This window comes from Harpia harpyja, chromosome 8, assembly GCF_026419915.1.
Source record: "Harpia harpyja isolate bHarHar1 chromosome 8, bHarHar1 primary haplotype, whole genome shotgun sequence".
NCBI lineage: Eukaryota > Metazoa > Chordata > Aves > Accipitriformes > Accipitridae > Harpia > Harpia harpyja.
In genome coordinates this window covers 40,294,781-40,317,120 of record NC_068947.1, presented here as the reverse complement: position 1 = coordinate 40,317,120, position 22,340 = coordinate 40,294,781, and the positions used below count along the sequence as shown (strand labels likewise).

Here is a 22,340-nt window from a genome sequence, read left to right as displayed (position 1 = left end):
GAAGGAGAGCAGCAGAATAAAAATAATTGGGTTTGGCAAAGAAAGCTTTAGTAAGTTTGGAGACATGGGAGATAAGAACTCGTCAGATGTAAATACAAATGAAAAGGACATAAACAGAGTGGGTGGTCCATCCAATAAATTATGAGAGTACAAACACTAAACATCTGCACTACAGCAGTGCAGTAAACTACTATCTCGGCTAAGTCACGAGCAAGCTTTTCACTGAGACAAGAAGGAGGCCTCCAAAAGCATAAAGAAGGTCAGGTTATTAAGGAGGGGCATAAAAGAACAGAGCAATCGTTACAGAAGTCATGGCAGAGAATGAGATGCACTTAGGAAAACATATCAAGTGTAAGTGTATTGATGGTAAAACTAAGAAAACATTAGTTCACTAGTTAGTGGCAAGAGAAAGCTATCAATAGGTTACGAGCAGTAAATTAAATTTACCAGATAAATTAGATAAATTATTTGTAAAAAGGCAGGCTCAATTCAAGAAGACATACAGGGGACATGCGGTAACCTTTGTGTTCTGCCAAGGACTGGTAAGTGTACCCAGGTCTTGTCCAGTCTTTTGTACTGCTCTTCAAGAAAGATTGGGGGCAATGCTTGGAGTCTCTCCAAGTTGGAAAGAAGCCAGCAAATACAACAAACACGATAAGAAGGCCATAAAGGAAAGCTTGAAATTCTTGGGGTTGTTTCACTTAAAGAAAAGCAATGAGAGGAAAGCACATAATAAAATCATGTAAAGACAAAAAAGAAGAATGAAATAATCTGGATTTTCATGTTTGTTAGGTATGGGGAGAAATAATGGGCTAAAAGTGAAGTAAGGAAGGTTGATTACATAGTTTGAAAGACTTCCTAACTGTGAAAACAGTAATACTGGAACTGGTTTCTGTGGAAGCTTGTAGACACTGATTCACTGAGAGCCCTGAGGAGTAGCCTACACTGACATCTGTCAGGATAACATAGCTGAATTTACCTTCTAACCTACCAGTGTATGTAGTCATGTCAACAAGTTCATGGACATCAGATCCATAATGGATACTGAAAGGACTCGGGAAAGATGAACATGCTGACGTCCCCAACACAACTGTTCCATTGCTGGGGGGACAGGAGGAGAAGGGACCACAGAAAGTGGCTGTGCTCACGTGCTCTCCCTGAACAGCCTTACTTCTTGTTGCTGCCAGAGATAGAGCACTGGTCTGTGTAGGCAGTACAGCATTTCTCACGTGGTCTCCACTGATACACAAGATCTACTCTCTGCCACAGCATTGCCTCAATAGTAGGTCCTGATTATAAATAAAGATGCGGTGTACAGGAGGAGATATTCTCCCAGGGAGCATCCATCTGGATGCGGTAGCAATAGCAATATATTTAATATAACAGTTAACGTGAATAAAATAATTAAATGTAGTATTTAATATATTATGCATCATATATATTTTTTTACTGCAATGTATATGATGTGGCAATTATATTGTGATAGCAACAGCTCTAACAGGTAGAGCTTGGCCATGTTCACAAGGTAGCATTTAGGTGTTAGGTCAGCATGTCCTGCCCAGTCATCTAGTCCCTTTTCTGCTCACCTCAATAGGTTCATTCTGAAAGACATATTTTTGTTGTGAAGCAGGATCACTTATCTTTCACTTAGACTCTTCCATCTCTGATTAAAAGAAAGCGTGATTTGGTTTCAGGCAAGAAGGTCATAGCTACTTTGGTCATACTGCAGTAGCAGCACATGGTTATCAATAGTCTGAAAATGGAAACTAAAAGCTCAAATTAGAAAGTAGAGGTTTCAATTATTTCAGCAACAATTGCTATGGAAGATAATGCTTCAGGAAGTATCTATAAAGCTTAGATTGTGCCCTGATAGCAGCCTTCTTTCTGATATAATCTTATGTAACAGGTATTTCCAGAATGTTGTGCAGGTCTCTGCAGAACAGATATTTTCTGATGTCTTTCATCTAATTATTTTATCATATAGTTTTATCTTTTTCAAAATCTCTTTTGGGAAAAAAAAAACCAAACACCAAAAAAAAACCACACACCCCCCCACCGAGCCCCCAAAACAAACCCCCAAACTTTTCTAGAAGGTCCAAAAAGTCCAATTTCTCTCAAAGCTTTAAAATAGATTTCAGTGACACTCTCTCATTCAGCATCATTATTAACCAGGGAGAGGGGCAGGAATTGTTGTACCTCTTTCATTCTCATCTTTTTCCAGTGCAGGGATGTCATGTTTTCCTTGATTTTGAATCAATTGGTGCTTTTACAACAAAGTATACATCACTGCCTGCTGTCACTTTTGGAAGAATCACCTGATCAGCATTGAGCAAATTTTGTTCATCCAGCAGCATTCGCTTGGGACAGGGTACAATTACAACCCTCATGAATTCCGATGAACATTAGTGGTGTAAGCAGTTGGAAGGGAAAATGTCTTATCAATGTTAAATATTGCTCTAAAGAAATGATTGCCTTGTACTGGTCAGTGAAACCGAGAGTAACACTCAGTGGCAGAACCTCCCAGAGAGGGAACAGGGGTGATACTGGGTGCACAGAAAGTTTTGAATTACTCTCCGGCCACATCCTGAGGGGGAATATAGAAATTGCCTGAGTAGAAGCCTTACTGAGGTCTGGATATACTTCTAGAGTAGTTTTTGTGCAGCCCTTGCTCTGCAGGTGAACGGTATAAGCAGTTCAAGTGTTATATGCATGCACTGATATCACAACGAGAAACTTCCCTCCATACCACTTCCTGCACCACTGCCAATTAAGCCATAAGGACCTATTCCACTGCTAACAAAGGATTTATTTGGTTACAGTTTGTTTTAAAAAGAAAAGTTCCTCTGACATTCATATTACTTGTATTACTTTTGGTCATATAGTATATTTTTAAGACAGTTCAAATAAAATGTGCTAGTACATCTCTCAGTCAGGTGAGCTTGAATAGTCTCCTTTTTCCCCCAAGCACCTATGGCAACACGTGCCACAGTTTCGCTCCTTCATCTTCTGGTGGTGATCATTCACTTCTGGTGGTGACCATTCACTTTTGGTGGTGGTCATTCACTTACTAGTATAATTCCAATATAATCAGGTCTGGTTAAATTATGTTTCCAGAGCAAAATTCCCTACCATTGAGCAGGCCTGATTCCAACACCCTTGCTTTCTCCAAAAGGTTACCTATGGAATGTACCACCGAGCTTTGGGAACTGCACGTGGGAAAACTTGTACTGCACTTGCCACCCAGCCCAGCAGCGTCACTGCCTGCCCGCGATTTCTGAGCAGAAGAGCCCTCCTGTCCCACGGACCCTCAGAGGCACTGTCGGATAGAGGTTTGCATGGTACAGGTCCACACACACCGGTTGGTGCTTGGCCTCCATTCCTGGCTGCTGATGCAAGTGTAAGTGTTTGGCAGCCTGCTGTCAATTAACCCCAGCATATAAATCCTCTTGTTCTTTTCTCTTCAAATAAGTGGGGGTTGAGGCTACTGGCTTTCACTTTGTCTTCCATTTCCTCTAGTTTGTAGAGCCTTCTTTTTTTTCTCTTCCTTTCTTCCAGTGTAGCTATGGACTTGATAGTAGAAATTTAGCTTACTGAAAAATGATTTAATTTTCTTAGTTCTCATTTGTGGATCCCTTGGAAGAAGCCTGTGGGTGCTAGGTAAACATCGCTATTTTATTCAGTAATTTTTTTTTTTTTCTCCTGTCAGTCAAATAGAGCAATCTTTTGAACTTCCCGACCAGGAGCTATACAAGCTACTGCTTGCCTTTCAGTGTGTATGAGAACTTGTAGACCATCTTCAGAGCCTGCAAAAGGGCCTTCCTTTCAGAGGCTTAAAGTAATTGGACTTCGGGCTGCCTTTTAATTATTATTATTTTTTAATAGTTAAAAGACAATGCTTGAAGCATGAAAAATAATCACAATTGCTTTTGTATGTTTCTGTGACTTGTTAATGACTGATGGCTGACTGACTCAAGCTTTAGTTTTTCGAATTTTTGCTAGGAAGAAACCTAGTCCTTGGTAAATGTTATTAATTGTCTATTTGGGGACTTTCTAGAACAGAAGAGATGAGTGAATAAGAGTTAAACATTTTTCTCAGGCTTTGGGAAATTCTTAGTTTGAATTATTTTGAACTTCAGTAACTAAAAATCTGGGCTAGAGAAAGCCTTTTCCTATAATCTGGCCTTTTATTCTCTTGCACCTCACCTGGTGGATAAAGCAGTGGAGAAAATCCTTTTAAAAACAAAAATATTTGGGAACTTTTTTATATAGAATAAAATATTTAAGGCAATCTTTCAGAATATCTTTCACAGATTTCCTGTAAGGGCCATTTGGCAAGAATAGGTGTCAGTGGAGATTTGGGATTAAATAACAATATAAACCATAATATCCTAGAGAAGGAGGGATATCTTCTTTATTTTAACAGGGAAAAAAGATCAACACACCTGATAATGAGAGAGAACCTTTTCTTTTCATTGGTTGTCATTAGGAAGACAAACACAAACTTCAGTTAATGAACGAGCACAAACGTAGCTTGGTGTACTTTTCCCGTGACAGTGTATCTTCTTTCTATGTGCTGCCTCCTGTGGCGTATAGAATCATAGAATCATTTAGGTTGGAAAGGACCTTTAAGATCGAGTCCAACCATCAACCATGCCCACTAAACCATGTCCCTAAGCACCACATCTACACGTCCTTTTAAAGACCTCCAGGGATGGTGACTCTGCCACTTCCCTGGGCAGCCTGTTCTAGTGCTGGACAACCCTTTCAGTGAAGAAATTTTTCCTAATATCTAATCTAAACCTCCCCTGCCGCAACTTGAGGTCATTTCTTCTTGTTCTGTCACCAGCCACCTGACAGAAGAGACCAGCACCCACCTCACTACAACCCCCCTTCAGGTAGTTGTAGAGAGCGATAAGGTCTCCCCTCAGCCTCCTCTTCTCCAGACTAAACAGCCCCAGCTCCCTCAGCCGCTCCTCATAAGACTTGTGCTCCAGGCCCCTCACCAGCTTGGTTGCCCTTCTCTGGACACGCTCCAGCACCTCCATGTCTTTCCTGTAGTGAGAGGCCCAGAGTCAATGGTAGAGACACTGTCTGCCAATTATATTCTATATGTGCAAGCGCTTTCCAAGATAAATTTAACTACCCTTTCTTTAACACTGTTATGAGCTGAGACCTGAAACCAGTTACAAGGTCTTATACTGAGTCTTAAGTTTTCAGTGTCACATATATGGGTGGTCATGATGAAAATCTGAATGTGCAGTTTTTAAGAGGGTAGAAGAATCTGTAACATACAGAAGCTTTATACATCAGCTTCAAACTTGCACTCCTTGGTAAGATTCAGATTGACTAAAAGTGCATTTTCTTTTAGGTCACTCGAGAGTGTGTTCCTGAACAGGCTGTGGCAAGCCAGGCTCTATTGCACCAAGAATTAATTTGCACAGGTAAGGAAAATCATCTGTACAGTGTACGGCCAGGACAAGGATTTCAAATGAAAGCATGTGTTCCATAATTTGTACAATAGGGAAATACCCATGATGATACTTTCTTTTACAAAAAATGATTTTAATTTTTTTCTCATTCTTATTTTCTAGAAAACATAGTCATTACATGACTCATTAAGCAAACAAAAGAGGTTTAATGGAGATGGCTTTCCATTTACCTAACTCAACCCATTAGTAGAAAAATAATAGCTAAAAATTGAGCCTTCCAATCTTTGAATTATAAATGGTGTCATTCACACCTGGTGATCTAAGAACTTGGAACAACTCTAGCAAACCAGGGCTTTATTAATTGAAATTTTAGAGGCATTTGTTTTCAAAGGGATTTATCTTTACTTTGTTTTTCCCTCTCTCCTCCCTTTAAAAAAAAAAAAAGGAACAAGGGATGGGATAGAATACAAGTCATATGTATCATTCTCTGAGGTGGATAATGGCTGAGGTATAAAATGTCAATTATTCCCCCAAAATAAATGTCTACAGTTAGTTTTGAATCCTATGTTTGGGTCTGTCTGTGAACACAGTGAAGCACTAGTAACGGTTTTAACTCAGGTCCAATGTTCTGGAAAGTTTCTGACTAGGGCCATAGCACAAAAGCTACGCCAGAAAGGGCATTGATCTGTTGGAGTTTCACATTTAACACTGAGATCTTCATGACTTTGTTAATTTTAACAATGAAAAAGGAAATGGGCTGTGAGGAGGACTCATGGAAAAATATTCTCCCTTCTCAAATTTCGGTAAGGTGTATTTGGAAAGTGCTTCAGAAGACATATTAAGTGATACCTGGATAGGCCTTTTTCAGACTTCTCCGAGCTTTAGAGAAGGCTTTTCAAGGAATGATGTCAAATTTTATTTTAGTCATTTTACATATTTATATCACAATTTGGATTTTTCAAAGATGTCATTTTGCTAACAGAAATTTAATTTTCATTCTTTGTCACTCAATTTTTCCCATGTCACCTGAGAGATACAGGAAGGTACTTTTTCTATTTACTTGGTGTACAGTGAAGGATTTTCTGGGTTTCTTGTTGTTTTTCTGTGGGTTTTTTTTTCTGACAATGCTAATATTTGTAAAGCTGACCTGCTTGCTGAGGTAGCTGACAGAGAGTTGCATCATTTTTTAACTATTTCTTGATGAAAGCTGTGTAAGTCCAGAAAACATGCCTTTATATTTTGATGACTGAAACTTGAAGACGGAAAGTTTCTGTTTAGCCGAACGTTAGCACGTGCAGGCTGCCCCACAAGAAGGTCTAACAGCAGGGCGTTATCTGAGCCGAGAACCGTGCCCGCCATCAGTGGGCACGTGCGCGCATACTCAGGTACTGGCTGGGGCTTCTTGGAGGGAGGGCAGGTTTGCTGGGTTTTACTTTCATTGGGATGAAACGCCTTGTTTACTTCGCATATGCTGTCCAGGCAGCAAGGACCACTCTTTGTGAGACTGGATGGGAACAAACTGTTCTTTGGTGTTACAAAGGAGACGCGGTCTAACTGGACTAAAATTACTGGGGTGAGGTGGGGAGAAGGTCCTTCTGCTTGTGACTTATCAGAAACAAGCTCACTTCTCCTTCCCTAATTTAGAAAAGATTTGCTGGTTATTGTCTTTGTATATGAAATCCACGTGATCGACTTTGTTTCTGTTAGGAGTAAGGGAAACTTTGGATAGATTTGCAACGTACAAAGCTTAAATAATTTGGCTTCAATTTTCAGCTTACTTCAAAATAAAAACCAAACAAGCTTGGAAAACTTATGGCTAAAATGTAATTACATTAAAAAAACATTTACAACACGGTTCTGTAGAGATTGACTTGCAAAAGTTTTCTCTCTGTAATGCTCCTATAAACATGATTCTGATATTTGTAGTAATATAGGTATATAGATAGAAATAGCATTGTTCTCAGAGGAACCCAAGTAGTTTTGATGTAGATCAAAAAAATAAAACCTACTAAAATAAATTCTGTGTAAACAAGATACATGCTGTTAGTAGCATAACAGAAATTACTTTCTGTTTTAAAAACAGTATCTAGGAACCTGGCAGACGAGTATGGAGGGTTCGTCCGTGTATTAACTATACAGGAAGATGCAGAGAGGTGATTGTGTGAGGGACTAATAGCACAGGCAGACATAATGAAGTGAATAGAAACAGTAGCTAACTCTTACAAGAAAAGAAGATACTTCCATTTAGGGTACAAAGGAGGTTATCAGCTCTAGATACACCCCCTTCAGAAGCATGTTAGTTTATTCATTTGAAAATCAAACGTAAAGCAGTTCAGTAGCCACCCCGAGCTCGGATCACACCCTTATTAAGAAACAGCTGCATCTAACTGACCTGGTAATTCATGTCTTTTAAGCTAAATGTTTGGGTTTCCCTTCCCAGGCAGATGCTCTGAATGCTTGTTTAACCTTTCCTATTAGTATTAATAATGTGCTTTATTCATAAAAACAAGGAGTGTCAAAAGATGCTATATATTTGCAGAGTTAGTCATGCATGTCAACTAAGCTTCACACAGCCAATTCAATTTGTTTGTGTAATTTTAGCAGTGCCTTGTAACAAATGTTATTTTGATCAATTTATCAGTTGATGTCGGAAATGTATCAACAGCAGCTGAGCGCATCCATTACAGTAGAGTATATCCTTTCTGTATGACTGCCTTCCTTTCAATACTAAGATTTGTGTCTCCTATATGATATTAGCAGGGCAGAACTTGAAACAAAATAATCTCTAGTAAAAAAAGTTAGGAATATACCGGGCACTGTGTAGTTCTCACATCAGTCTAAATTAGGAGAACCTCTCTATTAAAAACTGTGGAGTTCACAGTTGAAATCGAGATGAAAATTAGATGGAGTTAAGCTAAATAATTGAAGGTACGCTTATCTGGTAAGGACAATTTGCTGGATCCAGCTCAGACCTAGTAGGATTCCTGGATATCAAGCAGAGGCTTGAATACTGCCAAACCCCTTGAAGGCAGAGCCTTTGGCCACAAAGCAGGACGTATTTGGTCCCCAAGTGCTAGAGTTCTGGTCTAGACCTAATATTTTTCAGTTATTATGAGCATCGTCTTTAGTCGAATTAGAAGTCTCTGATATGGTGATAAAATAAGACACAGATTATATCCAAGGTACACTAAGCACTGCTTTGGTTTCCGTTCTCCCCCCGCAATGTTTAATAACTACAGACAGGTTAAATTGTAAGACCACATCTTACCGTAAACTTGATGGTTGCTCTCAGCCAGCATTACTAGAAGGATGTACAGTAAGATCCTTTTTATCAACATGAGTGGAGGAGACTTCATTCTCTGGGGATGGTAGAGAGAAGAGGTTCCACGGGTTTAAAAAGCGCAGTTCAGATGGCCTGTTAGGTTTATGCTGGGTATATGTCTGAGCCAATTCCCTTTTCTAGTTCTTCTGTCAAGACAGTGCAGAAAGGGGCGGGGAAGCAATGTATTTGCAAAAATCTGACAGGTTACCCAGTTGTCTTTTTTTTGTGTGGTTGAAACATGAACTGCTTGATCATTTCACATCATCTCAGAACTCCTCTGCAATTCAAGGCAAAACATCTTTCACCCTTCTCTGGCTCACCTTAAAGTGTAACAAACATAGCTGCAGACTTTTTTTTTTTTTTTTTTGAAAGATGCTTCTGCAATTGAGGCTTTGATTTTTTAAGCAGTGATAGAGCAGAGAGAAAGGATGCACAACAGTATCTTAAACTTGCTCAGTTCTTGTGTATTACTCTAATTCAACATTAACAAATTAAGAAGCTGAACAAATTTGCTATTCACAAGCGGGTAGATGTCAGAAACACGTCTGAATAGTCTCAATTTGCATTAGATTATTTTACAGTAATATGCACTATAAGAGATGATTGCTTCTACTATTTAGTCTTAGCATCCTCGTAACAAGGCCAAGTACTCTGGGTTTGGATTTTGTGGTTTCTTTTTCAGCATGTCCTCGACACCTTTTTTCCCTAAATATTTCTAAAACTCTGAACCATTTAGCTGAAGCTTCCCCAAAAATTCTGCCAATGCAGAGTTTCTTCATAAAGTTAGAGCCAAACTAAGGTTGAACAGGGATTTTGTATATAGCACTTATCACTTTTGCTTATAATGCAAGCACAAAAACCACAAATAGAAACCAGGGAAGAAATTAATGCAGTTATGAAATCCTACGTTAAAATGGGGAGGTTTAGACTTGAAATTAGGAAACATTTCTTTACCAAGACAGTAGTCAAACACTGGAACAAGCTTCCTAGAGAAGGGGTCGATGCCCCAAGCCTGTCAGTGTTTAAGAGGCATTTGGACAATGCCCTTAATAACCTGCTCTAACTTGTGATCAGCCATTTGGACTAGATGATTGTTGTAGGTACCTTCCAGCTGAACTATTCTATTCTAAATATTTCAAGCTTTCTAGACAAAATATATGCATATTATTCTCTAACAAAAATGAAACCCATCAGGATTTTTTCAAAGTAATATTTTGGAGAAAATAATTGTACAGCTTTCCAAAATTTCATGGTTGGAAGTGTCTGGCTAAGTACATGATGATCAGGAGAATCATAATGATGTTTGTGAGAAACTGAAATAGCCTTACAAAAATTACAATCCAGCCTAAATGGAAAATATTTATGAAAGAAAACTCCTTGAGTATAACTGCACACGCAGCATGTTTCCACCTGAGACTACATACTAGTACCACGGATTGCATTTCTGTGTGGGGAAGACATCTAGTGGCTGAATCCACAGCTAGCTTAGAGAGTAAAATTGGTCATTAAGGGATGCATTTCCCGGCTGTATAACTTCTGCTTGCGTCGATGTTGAGTTATCCAAAGTTTATGCTAGGAATGTAATATTGGTAGTTGGTACTTAATCTCTGTATTCTTATTAGAAGAACTGTTTTGGGCTGAGTCCTTTGCTACTGACCGAAGCTTTTTAATAATACAGGGTTTTGTCTGTTCTCTACGTGTTTTGAGATTGGCTTTCTGGGCGGATGATTCCTTGTTGGTAACTTTGTGGAAGTATTCTGAACTGTAAGACGGGTACTGTTGTACATTAGCCTTTTGGGAGAGGTAAGGTGGGTCAGAGTGGCATGAAAGCGCATGGATTCCCTGCACTACATACTGTATATGGCTTCTGAAGATTCTTTACTTTGTGTTTTTAATAGTAAATATCTTGGACACTCATCTATATTTTGGAGCACCTTTCTGAGAAAGGCTTTGGCAAATGTGACTTCTACTATCACTTCATTACTTTCTTTATGTCCTTTCTGCTTAGGAGTAATGTTGTTGTGGGATTTTTTGGGGTGGGATTTTTTTGAGAATCTGCCTGAAGATGGCAAAGAATCTGAATTTTTCATGTTTTCTTGTTAAGAACTTATTACCTCCTTGAGACATTCCTGGGAGCTTTTTTATTTTTGTGATACTATTAAGTTATAAATGAGATCATTTAGATCTCCAAATGGTAACTTATATGCTAATTTTTTGAGAAAACCAGTCCCTGAATTTGAGACACTGAACTATTCCAGTTTTCCTTTAAAAGCATGTTTCAAGGGAGAATAAATACTAAGTAAATATAAAATATCTATTTACTAAGGGAAGGAATGAGAGTCCTAATCTAAAAACCGTATAACTAGGAGAGGGAGGAGCATATGCATTTAATTCAAGATGAGATACCATTTGAAGATGGCAGAAAGAGATGTCACTAGATGGCACTGATTTCCACTATCTGCAGTAACTCAGTAACTTCTTTGCTGTAGGCAAATCAGACCTCAGCTGAATCCTAACAGACACCAAGTATTTAAAGAACTAAGAGAATTCAATGCAATTCAAATGCAACAATTAGCACAGTTCTCTGTGTGTTGGATACTATTTTCAGGAAGAGGCTCCAAAAATATGGAGTAAAATTTGGACCTGAGGATTGCTATCAATAGAAACTGTCTTCAACTGATTCAGTCCACCTTGTCATGCCTGCTGATTCTTTACTGAATGCAAGTGGGAAAAAAAAAAAGAAAATCTATGCAACGTTCCTTCTGTTCCATCTCAGTTTTTCTTCTGACAAGACCAAGGTTGTGTTTTGGAGTTGCATTTTCCCTGTTTGCAGATGGTTAGGCATTGGCCTGTAACCACATAGAGAGACACAGCATTTAGATAGTGGGCTCCAGTAACCCTACTGAAAATTACCTTCATAACACTACATGAAGAAGCTTTAGTATCTGAATGGAACAACAATAATTTAGCTCCTTGCCTGTCACTAGTGATCACGCAGGGTGTGGTAGTATGTGCTGCCGCATGAGCTATGGGTGGCTCCTGCAGCCTGTTCTCATGCCTTACTACTGCAACTCCATCAGCTACTTCATTACTATGCAAGTCCTTTCCTTTTTCTCAGCATGAGATTCTCTGCATCTCCCTGCCTTTTCCTGAGCAATTTCAGTTTAATGAGATGAGCTAAGCTTTGTTAAATCAAAGAACGCATCTTGAACCAGGTTCTAAAGCACAGACTGGGCATGGGCCTGGATGATCTCACAAGGGGTGTCAGTTCATTCCATATAGAGTCGCTTAAGAATCTGCCCAGGGTTTTGCCGTATGTAAAACACTTCACTAAGTGTAAGCATCGGTATTCTAGTTATTGGATTTGTCTTATGGTAATGACAGGCTTCAGAAATGAGGGGAGGGAGGAAGCATTTTAAAGCTAATTACAAAAGAATTGAGGTAAGGAGGTCTCATTTACTGCAGTGAAACCTAATACTGAATTTGGGAGCTATTCTGTACACCGAAGAACAGATTAAAAAAACACTTGAGGCAAACCAGTATACAACCCCCCCAAGAACCTCTAAAGCTCCTAATTATTTTTCTTCCAGCTTTGAACAGAACTGCTGAATGATACCCACTCTCCACTGCATTGATGTAAGCTACTCTATGTAGGAAGCAAATGGAAGATTTCCTTATTTTCCTCAGAGACAAAGTAGTTCTCAATGAACAAAAGGATCGGATAGGAGGAAAAAGTAGAAGTATCCACTGAAAGACAGTAGAAACTTCCTAATGAATGTGTACTCTTATTTTAGTGTATTCATGGAGCACATATCCTATGAGAGTACTGGTCATTTCACTGCACTTAAGTAATCCTCTGCGTTTACTTCCCCTTCCTGTGCACTACTAGACAGGAGAAGACACATAAAGAGAGCTAAGTACTTAGATACACCTAAAACATGAATAATTTTACACTGCTTGTGGTTTGGCTCAGCTGAACACAGGCTTTGCATACCAACTGAAACCAGTGATCTTCCTCATGTCCTCCTCTAGGTCTAGCAGAGATCTTCTAGCAAAATAGATGTTCTTTTGCAAGACTAAATCTTCAGAAGTTTCTGGCTTCTGAAACCTAAAGTGAGCATGGAATTGGGACACTCAAAAGCTAAACTCGGACTGAAATAGGTATTCAGCAATTATCATTTCTATTTTATACTTAATTTCCTATTTTATAGAATAGAACTGTATTAAGTATACCTAATACATAGCATTTAGCTTCAAGGGCAACACCAGTCTTGAGGCTGCCCTCTGTCAAGCCTGGGTGACAGTTGTGGTAGCTCTCTGTATCCTATCTCAGAGCCTGCTCCTTGTGTTTTCACTTGTGAGATGTGCTATCTGCTTCTGAATATAAAAGAAGAGGCCTCTACCACCAGAAGACCCACAAATTCCAAACCACTTGTAGAAAGAGAAAAGTGGTGGGATGGGCAAAAAAAAAAAAATCCTTACATGACTTAAGCAGAACTGCTACAGATTGCCTATCCTCCAGTCTCTGCTGTCCAGCCTATGTAAATGACAAATGTCAAACCTAATTATCAGTGTAAATGTGCCCTAAAAGCAGTTATGTATACTTCATCCTACTGCATCTTGGATATGGGTTAAACCACATCATTCCATTAGGAAAGTAAAATGTCATCGTAAGAATTTAGCATGGCTTAATTACTAAACTTTAAATACATACTTCACTTGATTCTGCATCAGCTTCCACACAAATACTTACTGCTATATTGATTTTGCAAGTATACATATGCTGTTTCAAAGAGGAATTGTCCACACGAGAAAACTTTATGAAAGTGTATGTTTATTTCTATTCTGCTTTTCCATTTGATATAAGGGCAACAAAAAGCAACTTGATCTTAAGGTGCAGTGACCTGAAAATGACTGAAAATGAGAAAGTAATGATTAATAAATTCATGAGTCAAGAAGTTGCACAAATTTATCACTGATCCATCATGAGATGTCAAGTCAGATAAGACTTCAGGAAAAGGAATGTGTAAACAATCAAACACACACTTGATAATTCTGATGGGCTGATATTATTTGCTCAATTTTCATGACGTCCCTCAGGGAGACAGAGATCAAACTGTGACATTTTGCAGATAGTTTGGAAAGACCTGATTCCACGTTGCAGAAGCCCTTCCTGAAAAGACCTGAAGTATTAAGCAGCTGCAAGATCCTATACCAACAAATCGTTTACTGCAGTGTCAAAATGCATGACAATTATTTCACTTGGTGTCCACTTGCAACAGAAGGCATAATTGGGGAATTTCTGTCACAATGAAGAAAGTCACACAGCTGACAGGAAACAGGGGTTCTGTATAACCAGTCCTGAAATAGACTTCAGTGATTGTACAGATAAATCAACAAACTGCTTCAACGTATAGTTTGATATTACCTTAAGCTACAACAACAGAATGTAGAGTCTTTAATTTTTCCTGTCACCATCCATTTCTACTATCTTACATTACCATTGTATGTGAACTACCACGTTCTTTACCCGCTTTCTTGGCAAAATAAGAGATCGTGCATAAATTCTATAAAAAAGGAATTCCTTTATTTTTTTAAAAAGGACCATTTTTCCATTACCAAATGAAAACTTTACAAAGTAAAGTATTTCTCTTCCAATAATATTTTAATATAAAAACTTAAATCACTTAGTCTGGCCTTGCTGTTCTAACAGGAAGTCTTGTGGCACTGCAGGACCCAGGTATTTTCAGCCTCACCCTAGTATCTAATCGTAAGTTCATCACTTGCTTAAATAAAACCATTTCTGTGGCCACTTACCATCAGCAAAACATCCCTACCACCAAGCCAAAAATAAAGCATCTTCACTAGCCCAAAAGAGACTAAACTCTAATAGCATTATTACGGTGAGAAGCTTTTTTAAAAAAAATTTATTTTGAAAGTTAGACACAACCTTAAAATTGTACAAAGACAACAAGCACTCAAATTACACAGAGTTAGCAGTGAGTACAATGTGAACACAACAACAGTGAGACTCGCCTCTCTTTATATGCAAATATAAATAGAGATTATCCTTGCCAAACTTCCAGCTCTCTTTTTTTTCTTTTTTTTTTTTTCTCCACCACCACCCCCCACCGCCACCCCCCCCCCCAAAAACCAGCTCATTATGCTGCAAAACCTAGCAGGGAGCATTTCACTGTTCAGTTCAACAGAATTGCTAAAATTGCTAAAAGGGGCTCTGGCTAAAAATAATCCTTCTATCATGAGAATATCCCATACTTTGCAGAACCAAGTTTCTCTCTCAATTGAAAAACAGCTTTCCCTTTCATTACGTCGAATGTTTCACCTCCTCTAGGGATCTGCCAAATTACAGGCTTCAAAATGCTTAAAAATATTAGAACTTACTTACTCACATTTTTTCAAGAACATGCAAGCTGAAACTAACATGGTGCATACATGTAAGTAGTCACAAAACAGAGAATGTTCCTGTTTGTATTTTATTCTTTGAAAGTGTTGTTCCAAGAAAAACATTTTGGAGTAATTTTAGCTGTGAGTTGTCTAAACTAATATAAGTACATGGTCAGAGAAGAAAATACTTTTTTTTTTTTTTTTTATATTAGAGCTTCAAATATATTAAAAAAACCACCTGGCAAAAAGTATCCCTTATAGCTTGTCCCTATATATGTATGTAAAATGAAAAGCAGACGTTGCTACCACCCTCCCTTTAATTCTGAAAGTACTCTTTACAGGAAATACATGGAAAAATAATGCAGTGTTCTTGCAGAAAAAAGGAAAACCCCATGGAGACTGTTAAACAACTTAACCACAGCCTCTGTTCTAGGAATTAGTTATTACTTAGGTTTAGATATACCAGTAAACTTCTGCTGTAAATCTTCCCTAAGATCAATAGCAATTAAACCAAGGTTATGTTTTATCCAACTATAGCCACACTGGCAAAATTATGCTCTGAACTTGAGTGTTTGCAGAAGACTGTTCCAAGACTGACTGGAACCGTTTTTACTTTTAAAGCAAATAAGTGTAACTGTCTTGTTGATGATCCAGGTTATGTCCATGAATATAAACTTACTTAGTCATTGTTCTTTCTAGATTACCTGGAAGTGCTTTATTTTTCATTGGTTTACTCCATTTTGAATGTTTGTTGCAATAGATCAGTATCTTGATTTTCATAAGGCTTGAAAACTGTTGTGTGGTGTTTGGGGCTGGTTTGTTTTTTTTTTTAACAAAAACATCCTATTATTAAGACACCAGTGTCCTACAGATTGCTGTGCATTGGAATTAAGTCAGTTCCATTCAAAATCCTGATAACCAATTTTTGCTTCCAAATTGTTCTGAGTTGGTAGCCTATGGCTACGCTGAAAAAGTTCCTCACCAGGCTCATACCCTCTGCAGTAATTCTGCATAAAAAATAAATTGGTACTAGAATAATTACTGAAAATAGTACACAGACTGCTTTATAAGTAGAGTAAGCTTTTGAGAAACTAAGTGTTCCAATATTGCTTTGCCTTACTGAAAATTACTCGTTTTCTTTTTTAACAAAAGCTGTTGATGTTGCTAACTTTTATGTAAAACTGTACAAGTGAAAGTAACTTGATTTTTTTTTTCATTTGTACAAGAGCCTATTTAATGTTACCATTAAAATGTCTGTCAGTTTGCCAGTCAAGGGAAAAACATACAGCATTGAGTCCTATATAAAATGTTTATGGGGTGCAGCCAGTGAAATTCCATGTTAGCAGGAACTGAGCTAACTAGCCCAAATTCATACCTTTTAATCATACGGTCTTTCCTAGATGCTTTCATTTAATGGAAGCCTGTTTTCTCAATACTCCATTGTTTTCTATTTGCTTCAATTCTAAGATAACATTCATAAGGTAAAAAAAAAATTAAAGCAAGGATGTTGTTTCACTGTAATGAAACAGCAGCTGTAAAAGAACATTTTCAATTATTATCAGGACAGAAAAGGCTATTGGCAGTGTACCTTTCACTTGGCTTAAGAAGATTTATAAAACAGTTCTAGCTCAAGGCAGTTCATGATGTTAAGCTAAACCCAAGCTTGTGCAATAGCAAATGATATTTTGGAAGGCATATTTTGATATCTAAGATTAGAGTAAAAAATTACTACTGTTATTTCTGTCTGAAGTTCTAAACCAGCAACCAGTATCATTGACAGGATTGCTATGACTGCATGGAGTCCCGCTAGCTTCAACAGGGACCAAAGGTGCAGCAGTGTACTGAGTACACGTGGATAGGCAGCCTTCTGCTTTTTAGTTCTGTCCCTTTACTCAAACAGGTCTCATAGCAGAAGGCTTCAAGACATGGTTATAATGTAACACAAGTGCATTTCTGTAGAAGCTAATTGCACAAAAACCAGTTGTTACTAGGTATGTAAGTCTCTCTCAATCCAGCAAAAGAGACTGCTCTAGAAATAGCTAGGGAAATAGCTACAGAAACTAAATAAGCAGGTTATTTTGTCTCTTTTTAGCAATTACTTAGTATTGCTGTAAATATCTGGAATAAAAGAAATACTGAGAAACAGATCGTGAAACTCTACCGGGAAAAGGAAGCTGGACAGAACAACTGGCTCCACCTGAGGGAGTTAAAGCATGCTTACACCATTGTATCCACTGAGCAGAGGATTTCTGTGCTGCTAGAAGATGCTTAGCACATCCCTGAACCCAGAGCATCTCAAGGAAATCTAGAGCAGGCAGGAGTTGGTCGTATTCCAACACTTTGCACAGTGCTCCCTCATTCCATTCAAAAACTTTATAGAGCACTTACACCGAGCAGACTATTTGGCATAATAATTTGGAATAGCTCAGTAATAGTTTACTAGATTTGGGAGAGGGTAACATTATTGAAATTCTTCAATTTCCCATTTTACTTTGTGCCAGTCCAATAGATGTGGCCTTGGCACAGAGTAAGAAATACAGCCCAGGTCTGTAATTCCAGTAGAGCTTCAAAGTATACAAGCTTTCCTATTTGCGCTTACAGGTATTGAACAGCCACTGCAGTAACTATTTTGAAAAATGTTTTAATCACTTTACCTCCTTTGACTAAAAGGCTGAGGACAAGGCCAGAGATGTAGAGGACCTTCAGGGAAAGATGGAGGAGCCTCTTCTCCTGTGCACTGTAAAAAAGCTTTCTCAACTCCACAGTTTATTTCCTCCCCCACCCCCAACTCAGATTTAGCATCCTTTGTCCTGCTAGTAAGAGAAAGGTATTAATCATCTCTACTAAGATCTTGGTCCAGTATAAGTTTCACTTGCCAGCAGCTGCACTGCAAACCACACTCAGTTACTGGTTTGTCTACTCAACTTTCAAAGATTGGCACTGAAACTGAAGGGGACACATTAAACCGAGACGATGAAACAGTGATTTTAAGAAAGCGGGCACGGTAAACCTGCAGAACTCTTAGCTTTATGAGAATAGTGGAGTTCAGAGGTCAATACAAGAGACTGGCTATTTAAGCTAGATAATGAATACATCCACAGTTGCACCAAATAGGGTAAGAGAGTATTCTAGAAGAAAAATGTTTCCTGTTTTTGAACGTAAACCGAACTTGAATAGGAATTTGCAATAATCCTCCCCCAACAGAGCAGTTATATTTTAACTAACCATTCTACAGCTTCTTGCATTTCAAATGTGCAGCACTTCTTCTTGGTCACTCATGGACAGGATACTGGACAAAGCAATCCACTGACATGATTAACAATCCCTATCGCATCATCTTCCTCGTATATTTAGATGCACAGTTTAGGTAAGTGAGGTGCTCCATCCAAGTGCCTTTTTCTTAGCGCCAGTTACAGCTGGACTGAACACAGATAAGGTGTATGCCAGGTATGTTCCCTACATTCATCGTGAGTTCTACATCAATGTAGCTCTGAAGTCTACAGCAGGGTTAGCAACAGTCTGCGGCATACCACTAAGTTCACAAATAGATTGTCATTTCTACAATAATACAAAATAGCTTGTAAAACCAATATGTAACACTGTATATATGCATGAATATAAAAATAAACCACACCATCAATATGTAAAACTTCACAACGATGATGAAAACAGTTTTCTTCTCAACGGTCTTCAGTATTGATGAGTTGGTTCTCATTGTCATACCCGTCAGGCAGGTATGCTTTCCTTAGCTGGTCTGACTTAGGTATCGAACTGCCGTTCTTGACGTAGCGGGACAGGAAGGCTCGGACAGATGGATGATCAGCCTTCTCAAGTGGAATATTAGCTTCCAGGCACATTTTCACAAAGTCCTGGATGACACTGGTTTTCTCTGTCTGGGCAGTACTGTTGCACTGAAGGGAGGCAGTCAGAGTCCTTTGCTTCTTCCTGACATTCTGTTCTTCAAACTCTGCCTTTCGCTTTGTGTGTGTTTTAGACTTGAGGTGGTCATTGATCGCAGACTTGCGAACGTGATTCAGAACCACATTGCAGGAAGTACAGAAGAGTTTTCCTCCATCTTCGTGCAGCTCACTGCCAAACTCAGTTACACGATCCTGAGGAGTTACATACAAAGCAGTCTTCGAGCGGTTACGTGATGGAGCGGACTTCACTCCAAATCGTTCCATTGCTGCCTTCAACAAACTTTACCTGAGAGCTGGGAAAAAAAAAAAAAAAAAAATTGCTGTTAAAGTATGCTAATGATTTCAACCAAGTAATTCTGGATGCAATCTATTCAATATCCAATATAGCGCTTACTGACATCTAAAAGGTAACTACATGTAAGATACATGTGTGAAACTATTATTGAAAGGTTCATCATCTTGAAGTCCAAAGAACTTAGGAGACTGACGTTCCTCTTGAGTCAGAGTAAAGCACGTTTTAGTTTCTACAACTGCAAAGCTCAACAAAACCCTCAAAACTCAATCCGTTCATCACTGAAAGTCAAACAGAAAAGCTTTTTGCTTTTTCTTGAAGACAGTTTTTAGCCTTTACTCTTTAGCTAAAGGGTGCTTTCTTCTTAGCATTTTCAACATATTTGACAGTTTCTTAGTAACGTTGAGTCCATATTTTTCTGTTTACTTCCTGAAAATGTGTATTAATTCTGTTAGCAAAAGCCTAGTTGTCCAAATATCAGGCAAGAAGGCCATTACTGTCACCTGTAAAAGCCAGTAAAAAAAAAAAAACAACAACCAACAACCGAAAAACCCCAAACCAAAACAAAAAAGCCAAACCTGAGCTTTGTCAGCACTCATTTGGGAACACCCCTCACTTCTGCCCCAGCTCAAACCAAAACTATTAGACTGAACCTTAACTCAGAGTCAACAGCAAATAATTTTGTCACTGTAACTAGAGATGGCTGGAACAGCCTAATGTGAACAGAAAATTGCATACATTTCAGTGCAAAATAAGAACCTGTATTTTCAAAGATGACAGCTTCTCTGGGGACAGTAACTGATTGATAACTGAGAGAGGTGGACACTTTCTAACATCACTCTAAATTATACTATGTTATACCAAAGCAGGCAATAACCTAGTCAATTGTACTAAAATCAAACCGGACCGATGTCTTTTTTTGTTGTTGAGAAATGGAGTAGCTGGTGTAAATCTCAGCGAAGGTAACTTAAGTCCTTTTCAAAGTACGGTTGAAGTTCAGAAACAGCTCTGTTCAGGTTTGAGGTTTTCTGAGCAAAATGAATGGTCATTACATTAACTACTCACTTTCTTAACAAAAAGAGAGCAACAGGCGTTTCTTAAAAAATATATTTTGGCAAATACTTTGAGGAAATATAATAGGTTGCCTGGGGAATTCACTTATGGGCGTGAATGACTTTGAAGAATTTTGTACTGCCTGTGCTTACAAGGCAGATGGAGAGATCGGAATATCTCTAGACGTATTCTCCTCTGTACTTACTTCGTTACACACATCGATTTTGCTGTTGCAACATTTTAAAAGATCTGCCACATTAAAAGACCAGAACTTCCAAACTAACTGTAAGTTGAGCTTGTCCAGCTCTAAGGACTGAATGGAGTTTCTGCTGTCCACAATGCCTTTTGCTTGCTCTGGAAATAAAGGAACAGAGAATTCAGTCTTCAATATTGTCTTTTTTTCTTAAACCATTTCTCCACTGAGAGACGACAACCTTTTGGAAAAATGGAGGCAGAGATCTTGCTATTACCTACTTCCCTAGTTAATTTTTTGCACTATCTGCTGCTTTCCAGAGCTGTTAAGTCTTGACTGATACTGCGCAACCCTGCGGACTAAGATAAACAATGCTTTTTCAGCATGGATGGAACTTTCTTCATTCTTTTTGTTGCTTTATGCAATTTATCCCCGTGAGTTTCCTAAGCAACTGTTTCCTGAAATCAAGCGGAAACCAAGTCTTAACCTAACATAACCTTGTCGCTCAGGCTTCCGAAGCCTCAAAACACATCCCCCACCAAACTAGGTGTTTGCACTTATGCTACGTCAAAATCCCCAGGAATTCCGTGAACAGTACAAGTACGGAAACGCAGGATTTTTGGTGGGTTGTTTTTTTGTTTTGGTTTTTTTGCCTCAAGTTTTGACGCGGATTCTTCCATGCCTACTGATGCCTGAACTACTGCTGGGTTCCCAAGCGGGGGGGCCGGCGTCGGTGCAGAGGAGCCCCCGGGACAGACCCCCATCCCGCCGCCCCCCTCGTCGGCTTTCCGAGGAGGGAAGCTTTTCCGCAGCGGCGGGAGCCCTGGGGCCGGGGGGGGCGGTGAGCACGCCTCGGCTAAGAACGGTGTCACCGGAGAGGGGACAGCGGCGCGTCCGCCGCGCCCCTTGGCGAGCCCGAGGGCTGTTTCAGGCGAGGAGGAAAAACGCCTCCGGATTTCCAGCCCCCAAACCGGTTTCGCCGTTCCCCCCGCCGTGACCAGCAGCCAGGACTCGGGGCGTTTATTCCCCGGGGTCTGGTCACCCGATCGACGGCGCCATGTAACCCGTGAGGGCCTCTCAGGAGCGGCGGGGTCCGCGCTCCGCCTCCCTCCCCGCCACGGAGGGGGGGGGGGAATGAGGGCCCGGGCCGGGCCGGGCCGGGCCGCGGCGGCGCGCGCACCCCAGCCCCTCCGCCCGGCGGCGGCGGCGGCGGCGGCAGACAGGTGCGGCCCCTCCCGCCCCGGCCCCGCCCCGCTCCTTCCCCCGCCCGGCACGGCGGGTGTTTCCATGTCAGAGACGGGAGGCAGCCCCGCAGCCCTTCCTCCCCTCCCCTTCCCTCTCCCCTCGCCGACCGGCGCCGGGACCCCGCAGGCGGCGGAGAGCGGCCCCCGCCGAGGCGGCGGCAGCACCGCCCGCCGCTCCGCACCGCACCCCGCCGGCCCCCGCCCGCCCCCTGCCGGGCGCCGTTACCCGCTCCGGCCGCGCGGCCTCCCCACGCCCCACCGGCGGGCGCCGCGCCGCCGCTCCTCCGCTGGGCCCCGCTGGGCCGCGGGCCGGACGCGCCCCTCCGCCGCCGGGCGCCGCGCCGCAGCCAGACGGACCTACCCACCCTGGCGGCCGCGGTAGGCGGGACCTAGCAACCCGCCTGGCAACCGCCGCCCGCCTCTCGCCCGCCGCCACAGCGCGGCCGAGCGGCAGCAGCCCCACGGCGATTGGCTCCCCCCCC

At 40.4% G+C, this 22,340-nt stretch overlaps 2 protein-coding genes across 6 annotated transcripts in view; both read right to left on the bottom strand.

Annotated features, from left to right (window-relative positions):
* Window positions 1-18,482, bottom strand: part of BTLA (B and T lymphocyte associated) — a 25,235-nt gene extending 6,753 nt beyond the window's left edge. Inside the window, exons 1-3 of the mRNA XM_052794186.1 lie at window positions 18,382-18,482; window positions 13,234-13,288; window positions 8,698-8,897 (exon numbers count right to left, since the gene is read on the bottom strand). Of these exons, the coding sequence (XP_052650146.1) occupies window positions 8,698-8,785 (88 nt within the window). The 5' untranslated portion in view covers window positions 8,786-8,897; window positions 13,234-13,288; window positions 18,382-18,482. The remainder of the gene's footprint in view (window positions 1-8,697; window positions 8,898-13,233; window positions 13,289-18,381) is intronic.
* Window positions 15,972-22,340, bottom strand: CGGBP1 (CGG triplet repeat binding protein 1). Of its 5 annotated transcripts, none has more exons than XM_052794188.1 (2): window positions 22,220-22,340; window positions 15,972-19,369 (listed from the first exon to the last, which is right to left on the bottom strand). In XM_052794188.1, the coding sequence occupies exon 2, from the start codon at window positions 19,338-19,340 to the stop codon at window positions 18,837-18,839; it is 504 nt and encodes a 167-aa protein (XP_052650148.1). In that variant the 5' UTR covers window positions 19,341-19,369; window positions 22,220-22,340; the 3' UTR covers window positions 15,972-18,836. The 5 variants fall into 5 exon arrangements, with proteins under 5 accessions (XP_052650148.1, XP_052650150.1, XP_052650152.1 ...); XM_052794190.1 differs by having other exon boundaries at window positions 22,224-22,321; XM_052794192.1 differs by having other exon boundaries at window positions 22,216-22,307.

Bases quoted from the DNA above. Each gene is read 5' to 3' on its own strand.
- CGGBP1 (XM_052794188.1), bottom strand. From the start codon at position 19,340: ATGGAACGATTTGGAGTGAAGTCCGCTCCATCACGTAACCGCTCGAAG.